At 41.4% G+C, this 12319-nt stretch overlaps 1 protein-coding gene across 2 annotated transcripts in view; it reads right to left on the bottom strand.

Annotated features, from left to right (window-relative positions):
- Positions 1–10106, bottom strand: part of ADSS2 (adenylosuccinate synthase 2) — a 35096-nt gene extending 24990 nt beyond the window's left edge. Inside the window, exon 1 of one of the 2 annotated variants that reach the window (XM_039369116.1) lies at positions 9741–10106. In XM_039369116.1, the coding sequence (XP_039225050.1) occupies positions 9741–9911 (171 nt within the window). In that variant the 5' untranslated portion in view covers positions 9912–10106. The remainder of the gene's footprint in view (positions 1–9740) is intronic. The other variant, XM_039369115.1, reaches the window with a different exon arrangement.
- Positions 10107–12319: the final 2213 nt, after the last annotated feature.

Consider the following 12319-nt stretch of genomic DNA (forward strand, 5'->3'; position numbering starts at 1 on the left):
GCTAAAATTTTGACACATTTGAGCATTTGCTGGAGAAACAGCATTTGTTGTTTTATTATCATTATTACTTTCTTTCAATGACCTCTCAATCATTTAAATCAATACATTTTCACTTGCATACAAATCTTATTAGCATCATTATGTTGTTTGAGCTAAGATTTCACAATGGATGTATTCATACATATTGAAGATACAGGGAAGCATTTTTTTTTATTTGATTAACAAATGAAACTGATACCACGCTCATTTTTTTGCTCAAAATATAAGAATCTTCAGACAGTCCTCTGGGGTAATTTGAGGCTTAATGTATGTGATTGATCCAAATGGTAATCTTACACCCACATCCTATGTTCATGCTCCCTTAAATTCAGATGGTTAATGTTGTGTTTGGATGGGGAATCTTTAAGAGTTTTTATTTATTGGGTTTGATGTAAAAGTCTAACACAGCTACCACTCTGGAGACATATGAAAACTGATCCATTTTTGTTTATTTTAGCATAGGCATAAAGCACTGTTCAAATAACATAAACCAATGTAGAACTCAGAATGTAAACAGTGACAAGCAACTCTTCTCTCTCTATAAGAATCTGAACTCCTATGAACACAGAGCAAAGAGGTTATTTATTACTGCTTATATGATTGAGTTCTCCAAAGATTTGTGTCACCTCAGCAGAATTTTATTGTTTTATGATATTAGGCCCTTCCTTACAATATCATTTTTCTATTTATATTCAAGTAACAGTTAACTTGCTTTTCAGAATTTTCTGTTCACCATACTAAGTTTGAAACTTAGGTTGCTGAGGTAACCCCTATGGTCCATCTCCTTTCCCATTATTTTTTTTTCAGATACCAAAACATAATGGCACTTTTCATTTTATTAGTAAACATGAGGATTCCAAGAGAAACATGAGAATTCTGAGAGTGATATCCAAAAACAATTATCTATAATCAACAGACCTGAAAAGTGATAAAATATTTACTAGCTTAAAATTCTATATGTGTAAACATGCTACAATATGAATCTATTTGCTGTATCTTCTGTACTTATCTATCGGATACATTAATACAGTGGTTCTCAACCTTTCTAATGCCGTGACCCCATAATACAGCTCCCCATGTTGTGGTGACCCCAGGGGTGTGGCCACCGAGTGGGTGTGGCCACCGAGTGGGCGTGGTTACCAAGTGGGCGTGGCTACCGGGTGGGCGTGGCCGCCAAGTGGCCGCCGCAGGTCCCATCGCCGCAGCAGATGCACAGCTGCCCTTCCTCTTCCTTGACGCAATCTTTCGCCCGCCCCAGTGACTCCCTCCCCTTTCTGGGGTCCAGGCATACTCTCCGGAGCCCCGGTGTTTACCGACTGCAGGAAGCGCAGGGTGCCCACGTAATCCTGCTCGGTTGAGGACACAGAGGCGAAGACGCAGCTGGCGGTCCGTATCCTTTGCCGGTTCCAAAGGGAGAGCACTGGTGCCAGGGGCCACTGCCCCCGCCGCCGCTGCCACCGATGGCTCAGATACCGACTGCACTTCCATGGCTCCTGCCTGCCTCAGCTTCCAGATCATCCCGACCCCACTTTCCTCACTCCGTGGCCGGCTTTAGGCGCCCTCCATCCCCGAGGCGCAGGCCAAACGCACCACAAGGATCGAGTCTCTCGAGCTCGACCTACCAGCAGGAGCGCCGCGCTGGGACATGGCGAGGAGGCGGCGTCGGCGGCTAGGAGCAGAGCACAAACAGCGCTGAATGGAGAGAAGTGTTTCTCTCCATTCAGCGCTGTTTGCGCTCTGCTCCTCATAGCGGCCGCTGCCTCACCATGTCCCAGCGCGGCACTCCTGCTGGTAGGTCGAGCTCGAGAGACTCGATCCTTGTGGTGCGTTTGGCGTGCGCCTCGGGGATGAAGGGCGCCTAAAGCCGAGCGGGGAGTGGAGCGTGCGCCAGCAGGAGCGCCACGCTGGGACATGGCGAGGAGGCGGCGGCGGCTACGAGGAGCAGAGCGCAAACAGTGCTGAATGGAGAGAAACACTTCTCTCCATTCAGCACTGTTTGCGCTCTGCTCCTCGTGGCCACCGCCGCCACCTCCTCGCCATGTCCCAGCGCGGCGCTCCTGCTGGCGCACGCTCCACTCCCCATTCGGCTTTAAGTGCCCTCCATCCCCGAGAGAGACTCGATCCTTGTGGTGCGTTTGGCGTGCGCCTCGGGATGGAGGGCGCCTAAAGCCGAGCGGGGAGTGGAGCGTGCACCAGCAGGAGCGCCGCGCTGGGACATGGCGAGGAGCGGCATCGGTGGCTACGAGGAGCAGAGTGCAAACAGCCCTGAATGGACAGAAGCGAGTGGTGAGTGGAGCGCGCGAAGGGACTTGACCAGGGCAGCGGGCAGAGGGGAGGGTCGGCTCCGGAGGCGGAGGTGGCACTCAGAAGTGAGGGAGGGGGTGGTGGCGAGACGAGCCCAAAACAGTAGTCTGGAGAGCGCAGCAGGCGACGAGGGGAGAGGCCGGAACAAAGAGAGAAGCGGCTGGGCAGCAGGGAAAATGAGGGGATTTCTATGATACAATGAAAAAAAAAACAAAAAACCTTGCCTTGGCACAATGGGAAATAGTGAGAAATTGATGCACAAAAGTAATTTGGGGCTCATGTTGCTTTGCGATCCTTGACGCTTAGAGAGATAAGTATGCAAGGATTTTTGATTCATTTATTTAACTTTAACAAAACAAACTACAAACTTAAACTCCACTGAAATAATTAGAGAGTACCCGTATACGCCGGAAAATACAGTACATATATTCCTCTGCCAAGCAGAGGAAGCTCAGCGGCAGGCCAGAGAGGAAACTTACTGTTTTTAGTTGTTTTCTCTCTTGCTTTCCGCTGCTTGCTCTCTCTCGCTTGTCCTCTGTATTGCTTTCCTCCACGTGCTCCAAAACCGAAACTTCCTAACTTTAAATAGAAAAAAGCTGCGCATGCGCAAGGAGGAGGGAGGCAGGAACGGCACTTTCTATATAGCCAAATAAGGAAGTAGAACAGTTAGAAAAGGGAAAAAAAATGGCGGACAGCGGGGTTTGGCGACCCCCGTGAAATGGTCGATCGACCCCAAATGGGGTCGCGACCCATAGGTTGAGAACCGCTGCATTAATATATAGTCAAAAAGAATATGCTTAGGTTTTAAGTAACAGAAAATACATTGCAGGATCAAAAACATATTCCTCAAATTATCAGGAATGTGCCCTGCTTACTTTTAATTTCATATTCCTATATATTTACCTTGGCCCTTGCATTTATATTCAAACTCTTCCTTACCCAACCAACTAACTAATCTTGGCTGATTAAGGGAACTAAGCAGAATCAAACTTGGTTAATTTTTGGATAGAGGTTCACCAGAAAGTAATTGGTTTGTAGGCTAGAATGGAAAGTAGAAACAAAAATCCTGAATGTGGCAATAGTGAACAATTGCCTTCTCTCCCAAGATTATGCAGATATGACTATAAGTCCATTAGAAATCAACTGATTTAACAAAGAGTTTCCTTGAATCTGATTACTTGTCCAGAATACTCTTACACCTCAAATTCAATATTTAGTTATCTTATCTTTGTTTTTTAAAGAAAGGTAAATTAAGATTTAAGTTTACTAATGTATTCATCCTGATAATAGCAAGTAAAAGAAAATATAAGTAGATATTACTGATTATATCCCTGACCCAGCAATATCCACAGGATAGCAGCAAGATAAAAGCAGCATTGCATGGATGTGGCACAAGCCCCACAACCGTTTGTATATACAATATGAAGTGACAGACACATTCAAAAAGGATGAACCTTATGACACAACAGTATGCCACTCTTTTCATCATTTTGACAAAACTCAGTAAAATCCTGAAGACCTCCATGCTTTAAATATAAATAGAGGTTCGCCATTATTTTTATGAAACATTTTTAGGGTTTTGAAATCTTGAATATAGAGTATATAACTGATTTAAATTAAACATCTGGTTTCTGTTTTTTGAAAGCATTAATTCATCTTCACTGACTAGAACTCCAAAAAATATTACATGCATATGAAAATATCTTCATGTTTATTATATTAGCTAATTTCTTGAGACAAAGGAATTAACTATTAAGAGTGGTAAATAAAGTATAAGCAACTTGTCCAAAGTCTCAGTGGAGCCACTGATACAAAGAAAACAACAAAATTCATAACATTAAACTACTTTTTAGTAATAGTCTAATTAGCCATCTCTGTGAGGAATGCAAGTTAGCTAAAACTACATTCTACTTCTGAAAGGACATTTCAACTTTTAGTATTAATCTCACATTAATAACATAAAAAGAGGGAAGAGTGGACCCCACACAATTAATTTAAAATATATCAAGTTTGGTTTTGTTCTAATCTTCTCCGTTTTCTGGGTGTACCATAATGTAATCTAAAGGTCAGTTGACACCACTAGAACAAAAACCTGCACTCTTGATTTGGACATACTGGAGAAGATCAACATTTTATGTATTACACCAACGGTCCCCAAACTTTCTGGCTTGGTGGACTGGGGGGAGAGGGGATGGTTATGTGTGAGTTGCAGGCAAGTGCGCACAGTTCCATTTCTGTGAAGCTCTATCACATAAATGGACCTTCACAAGCGAGTACCCGCTGCTCATGCAAATGGATCTTCACACGCAAGCATGAGAGCCCACCGCTCATGCAAATGAAGATGCGCACATGCTCGCTGGCCCCTTGCACGTCCTGGTTCCAAATGGACTACGGGCTGGTAGTGGGCCACAGCCCAGGAGTTGGGGACTCCTATATTAAACTATAAATTATTGTACAAATTTAAACTATTAAACTAAACTATAAATTTAGGTAATACCTTGTTAATTAAATCATGCTTCAAAAATTAAACTAAAAACCTTTTAGTTACTGTCTTTCCACTAAATGTGACCTCGATGGCATTTCACAAAATGTGTGTCAAGCATATGATATTGATACTGATCTTGCAAATAGAGATTCTAACATGCATGGAATCCCCCATAGTTGTATTGTGGATTAGCAAAAAAGGAGAACAAATGATGATATTACTGCAATAATAGCTTGATTCACTTGGATCAGAAAGATATTCAGGCAACATCTCCAAATTCTTTCCCTTGTCAAGTTCATATACTTATATGCAATCAGTTAATATAATTAGGAGACATTAAAATGTTCATCAGCCAAATGTATCAAATCTAAAGAAATACAACTGCAGGAACAGGCCCACGCTCTCATTGCAACTACTGTATACACATTTGTAAACAATAGCAGATATTCTAATTACAAATATATCAGAAAGTAAGTCTCTGGAATCTAGAACAAAACTCTCATAATCATACTGAATTCTTAGGACTGCTATTAAATAAAGGCATCCTTTGATAAGTAGATGCTGCTATCACATTTATTTTAATATGCCATTTTAATCAGAACAAAATCTTGTGGTAAAGCTTTGCTTTATGACTGCAATGGCAGAATCATTTAAAAAATAATGTTGGCTCAGATTGCGTGAATGAGCTGACCACTCGTTGATAGTTCTAAAATATCCAATTTCCTCAGCATGCAGAACTGTTACATAAATATGCTTCGAAGGAAAATGATCCAGTAATCTCATAGGTTAACACTTTAGAACAGAAAATAAGTTCATTATTGTCACGCTGTATTGTAAAGTGCAAAGTCCATGTATATTTACATAGAAATACATATTTCCCTGAATTCATTAGGGTTCATTTCTAAATAACATTCTGGATTTCAGCCTAAATTACCAACACATAATTCTTACAATGTGAGAAATATTAAAAAGCTTTTCAGGGGAAGCATATAATAAAGTTGCAGATATAATTACTGGCAGATTTAGAAGAGAAGTTATCAACATAAAATTATTTGAATAACTAAGGGCAAATAAAGGATAAAATGTCATTATTCACCTCCGGTAGCAGTTTCTTATACAATGTGTTTGGAATTACAAAATAAGTATTACGAAAGAAAAAAGTACAATACAGTATTAGTATCTTATCCAACAGACAAAAATTGCCCAAGATAACCACGGTAAATTTCTAACATTCAAAGAGTCCTTGAGCAACTTTGCTTGAAACCTTTCTATAACAGGGTAATAGATTGGGGAGAGCTGTTGTAAAAAATAAGCACCCCCCTCCAACACAAAATAAACTCCATAAGATCATAGACATGGCATGCTATTTTCTGCTCAAATTTGTTGCAAAGAATTAGAATAAGAGAATAGGCATCTTAATTTTGTTTCCTAACTTTTAACAAAGCATATGTATATCATTCAGAGGTGTACTGTCATGAAGTAGCTGGAATTGAAAAAGAAAAATAATCTTGTAAAATATTGCTTTGAATAACACATTATTTTTGGGAAAAGAAATATAATCCTTTTCTAATTTCCCAAATGATCTTAATGCTTAACCAAGTCTGTAACAGTCCCAAGGTATTCAGTGATGTATATGTTTAAAAAAATCCTTGAACTTGGTTCAATAACTAACTGAAAGTCAATGCAGTTGCTTTGAATGAGGTGTAACATGACTATAGGCAAGTGTCCCATCTAACAACTTGACTACTGCATTCCAACGATCTAGAATTATATCAAATTGAAATTCTGCATTCAGAATAATCCAAATGCAAGGGTGCTGGTGTGTAAACATTAGACTGCCTCTGTCCTAGTTGCTATAACAACAATTACTACCCTAACCAAAGCTGATCACAGGCAATCTCTGGCTGTATAGGCCACCTAGGCCTCCAATGACAAAGACTTCAAACACATGCCGAAAGTACTTATGGCTTTCTGCAACCCCATTTAGAATTCCTAAAAAAAACACCTTCTTGCATGAGCTCTCCATGTTCTCAGGATTCAAACTGTTTACTTCACATCCCTCCTCATCATTTATCCTGTTTCAGAACACATATAGTTTCTCCTGTATGAGTAATATGGAAGGAAACTGAGTATCATTGGCATATTAATTATACTTAGCCCCTGAAGTCTTGACAACCATCTCCAGCAGCCTTATTATAGATGTTAAATAATAGTTGGGACAAAGTTGGGATTTGCCAGAATGCAGACAATTACCAAATAACTTCTCTCTGAGATATCCCTGCAAGCAATAGTAGATTCATTTTAGTGCAGACTATGTAACTTACAGAGAACAGCATAACAGATGGTTGTGGTTATTAAAAGACCGAGCAAGATCAATAACATAACACTCCCTCTGACTCTATCTTGCACAAAGTTCTCTACTTGGCTTAGCTGATTCTACCCCAATGTCTGAACCTATATCAAGGCTCCTCAAAAATATCTATAGCTGCACAAATACAGTACTACTTTTTCGAATAGTGTAATTTCCTCAAAAAAATGGAGGGGGGCGTTATTATCAGGACAGCAAAAAACTCTGTATCCAAAGGGCATATTCAGGAATGGGCGGATCAATGCTTCCTTCAAGGTTGATAGCATCAGTCCATCATGCAGACATTGTTTCACTATATCTTAGCTTCACTCAAATAATCCTCTTAGCCTATATATTTATTAAGCCAAAATGATCAGAAGTCAAGGTAGCATATGGTAGACCAGATACACATCCTTAGGTCTAAAAAAACTGAAAACAATCTCATATGTTAAACAAAAAGAGGTACAGGACACTTTGTATGCAATGTATTGAAAGCAACATTCCAGTCAATATCAATACAAATGATTCATCCTTGAAGCATTTCACAAATTTGTCACATGCCAAGGTCCCTGAGCTAGATTCATTATTATTACCTTCTTTCTTTTTCTGCATTAAACAAACAAAAAAAAAACCCTGGCTGGTCTGGAAGTTTCTCTGACCCTCTGAGATGTCTTTCAAGATAAGTGTTAAAAATCTATTACATGAAACAATGAAATCCATTCTTTAAATATTAATACCTGCTTGTTTTTGATGCTGTAAAAAATAAAAGCCTAATTTTAGCTGCTCCTTTAGGTTTCTGATCTTTGTTCCTATTACCAAAATGTCCACAGTTTTCAGTACTACAATTCTGTAAAGTTATAGGAGAAAATTTTTCAAACTAATACTGCCAAAGATCCATAAAGTAGATGATTTGAAGAAAACAGACTTTAGCGTTCCTAAACCAGTGTGTTCTTTGTTTTTGTTTCTTCTTTAGAAACAAAAAAGAGTGTCAAGGTTTTGTTGTAAGATATACAAAGCAGACAATGAAGCTTACTCAGTTTCTGTGAGCTTAAAATTAATCTAGCTATTGTAGGCAATCTAATTTTTAACTTCTAAGCATGGAACTTAGAGACAGCTAAGGTTGATGCAGAGGACGAGGCATCAGGCTAGAGACCAGGAGACTAGTCCTGCCTTAGGCACAAAGCCAGCTGGGTTACTTTGGGCCAGTCACTTTCTCAGCCCTAAGAAACAAGCAATGGCAAACCATTTCTAGAAAACCTTGCCAAAAAAACTACAGGGATTAGTCCAAGCATTTACCAGAAGTCAACTCTGACTCAAAGGCATGCACACCTGCACACACAAACAAAAAGCATGAAACTACTATTTTACGACATTGTTTATGACTGAGAAACCTTTTCCTAGTCTGAGTCTGTTTGAAATAAACAGATGAAAGAGTAGACACAGAACATTCATAATACTTGCATAGACTTTAATGAATTTATCACAAGCTCTTCATCTCCCATGTTTATCATCAAAGATGATGAGAACCCAGTGAAGATAAAATTACAAATTTCTTGGGCAGAGATGGATTTAGCTTTGAATATGAGCCAAGTATAGGAGTAAATTATAATTTCATTTCATGATCTATGTATGGACTAAGTCAATTCCTGTAAAATGCCTAACCACAGACAACTCTTTTAAGAATAATCCTGGTGGATTACACTGCCTGCTCTTAATATCACTCCCACCGCCCCTCAGATATACCTAACTGATAGGAATAATATCAGAACGGTCACAAATGAGAAGATGTAGAATCTCAGTATATTTTCGCACCAGAAAAAACTTGTTGGTTGCCTGTTCAGGCGGGAGGAAAACCTGCCGCTCTCTATGTAATCGACACACAACGAGAACGGAACCCAATGTATTCATTCTTCGCATATCGGCGGATTTAGGATGGAAGCGACACAAGGACAGATCCCCGGTAACGGGAGAGCAAAGGCCTCACCCGTCACCATCGCTCTTTTACTCATGCCTACGTTTGGTCCTGCAAAGGCTTTTCTGCCTCGCCCAAATCGCGCGCCCTACTGCACTGCAGGAACAAGGGACAACGGACCGGCGGGCGACAAAGCCGCCCCCACCCGTCCCCGGGCGGGAAATGGCCGTAACGGGCTCGCCGAGGGAGAAGCAAAAAGAGGAAGAGGTTGCCGCGATCCTGGTCCCGTCATAAAGCAGCGTCGTCGGCGGGGGGACGGGAACTCGCGCGGCATCTTCTGCACGGAAAGCCTCCGGGTAGCGGAAGACTGTGGCGACCCGGCACTGGTGCGATCATACTAACTATACATGCTCGGGAAGCCTCCGTTGTGAGAAAAAGAGGCGGACGGAGGACAAGCAAGCCCCGAGAGGCACAGAGATAGAGGGGCGCAATTAACCGACCCAGCGCTCGGCAGCCTCTCTCGCAATTAAGGCGGGAAAGGCTCCAAAGGTGTCTCTGGATCCCGCCTCTGCCGCCTTTGTCTTGTGCCAGCAAAGGCTTCTCCTCCAGAAGCCTTCAACGTGACACCCCCGTCGGCCCACCGGGGCGCTCACCTGGCACCTGCAGACGATGTCCGCGTCCTGCGCGAGCAGATCCACCACTTTTCCCTTCCCTTCGTCGCCCCATTGTGCTCCCAGGACTACAGTGACTAGGTTGCCGGGATGCCGAGCGGCGCTCCCTCCATTAGGGATGGCGGCGGCGGACGCGGAGCCGCTTTCAGACATGGCTCCCGCAGGCGAATGTTCCCTCCTCGTTTGCAAGACACATGCGAGGAGGAAAAGAGGAAACGGCTCGGCCGGTGAAGGCGCCTTCTTCCCCGCCTTCTCATACAGAAGGTACACCGTTGCCGCATCCGACAACTGCTCTGCTCGCCGCCTATTGGTCAGCCTTCGATAGCCCTCTTGTACGCGGGATCCAGAGACCCGCCTCCTCATCTGCATAATGTGGAAAGGATGCCGCTTCATGTCCATATATAGAAGAAGGGACTACGCTGCCCAGAGTGCTCCTGGGCTAACGTCGCCGCGGGTTATCCTGGGAAGCGTAGTTGCTCTTCGTATCGGCCGAACGAGGAAAGGAGCGGCTGGATGGGGCTGCTAAGGAGCTGTTGTTCCATTTTTAGGAAACCTGCTCAGTCTAGGGTAGCAAAAAAGCGGGAGTAGGGTGGTAGCATCTTTCCAAATGCGTTATTTATTTCATCAGAGGCATGACCTGATTGATGGAGGACTCTGTTGGGAAGGGAGGGGAAGGCAGGTTGCTTGTGCCGATGAAGGTTCGGTGTCAGAAAAAAATTACAAATGCCTTATCAGTTAACGAGTGTTTTGTTGTCAGTTATGTTCAAATCTTGTGTTTTTTTCTCTTTGAAGTCTGTAATAGAGTGCCCTAGGAAATTGAAGTGTAATTACTTTGTTCTTGTTCTGAGCTCAGATGCCAGATTTGTGTTCATGAGTTCTTTTGTGCAGAATTTGTCCTAGAGAGAATCCAAGACGCACTGCTGGTACATACTAGAGTGTATCCAGAGGAAGACCATGTGGCTGCATTCTACTGGAATCTCAAATGGACCCTTTTGGAACAAAAAATAAGACTTTAAGAGCAGCACAATTTGTTAATAACAATATGGGGGTGTTAATAGCTCCCTTTTGAGTTAACTTGTTGCTGCTTAGCCTGTAGTTGAGCAAGGTAGGAGCTGAGAGGCAGCATAATTGATGACTATCCAATAAAGGCCCTCTTGAACTCCACAGCTTTGAACTTGAACCCACATGAAGAACATACATTCCCACAACATGCTAAACCATAAAAGTCACAGCAATGTGTTGTATAAACTTGGTTTAAAAGTAATACTTGTCAGCCACTTTTTACGGTCAGATTATTCATCTTTTTGGTGAAGTCCACACATTTTTACTACTTAAAAGTGCCAGTGTCTTTGGGTTTTAAGATCTTGTTGAACATGATTTCTTATCAGACATACCATCATTGAGGTAGAATGGGAGTTGAAATTAAACAGTGTATGAAGGGCTATATATTGCCTACCCTGGGATCCTGAAAGCTGGTTGCACTGTTAATTTATGTAATTATTATGATAAATCTTGATTGGCTATATAATTTTTAACTTATGGTTTTATGGTGTGGGAAGAATCCAGAGAAAGAAATATTTTGAGGAATATTAAAAAGGCAGAATATATTTCCCCAAAGGAATAATGGAAAAGATCTTTAAAAAGAGACAGAAACCAGCCCCAGCCCCTCTCCCCCAAGCAGAAAACTCAGCAAAGGTCAGCTTTTAGAAATGCAAATTCAATAATCCTTTCAGAAAGGTTTGAGCTTTCCAGCTATAAACTGAAGAAATTAGGAAGACAAAGACCCCTAAAATTTACATACCTCTACCCAAATTCTAAGGATAGGAAACATAATAGGATTAACCCACCAATACCAAAAGGGCACACTCAGACTCAAGTCAAGGTACATGGCACAAGAAATACAAAGTCTCAAACAGGAAGAACTCCAAACAAAAGCTCAAGAAAATATAAAAACCCACCATTCCCAGCTACAGGTGGTCAGCTTTCCCAGAGCCATCTTTCTGTCTGGCTGCGCTCTCTAATAAACCACAACCTTTCTAAAGCAGTCTCCATTTTTTTTATTCCCAGCTTGGACTGAACCCTGATGAAGATTTTTCTTTCAGCAATGGTTTTAATTGTGATATTGCTCAGAATCAATTGGATTGAGATGGGTAGCCATAGAAATTGACTAAATACTGTAAATCAGCTGTTCACACTTCTGGAACTGGATAATCCTGGAATAGATTTGTTAGTGGTAGAAAATGCAGCTTTTAATTTGCAAATACCATTTGAAGTGAGGTACAATTACTGAGCTTATCGCACAATGTCTATGCAGACTTGAAAAAGAAAATCCAATCATGTTTCAGAAGGAAAGAGATTCTGATGGATGTCTTTTCTTTTTTTATTACAATATTAAAAGCTATGGACTACATGAGGAACTGATGGACATTATGACATCTGAAGTTTATTTAAATTTGCCTTTTCATTTATTATCAATTTATTTGTTTTTTATTAGATTGATATTCCACCTTTCATTCAGGAGATCAAGGTTCAAAATGTAATTGAAAGATGTGAAATAGAAA

The sequence above is a fragment of the Crotalus tigris genome, unplaced genomic scaffold (genome assembly GCF_016545835.1).
Source record: "Crotalus tigris isolate CLP2741 ecotype Arizona unplaced genomic scaffold, ASM1654583v1 scf7180000020974.397596, whole genome shotgun sequence".
Taxonomy (NCBI): domain Eukaryota; kingdom Metazoa; phylum Chordata; class Lepidosauria; order Squamata; family Viperidae; genus Crotalus; species Crotalus tigris.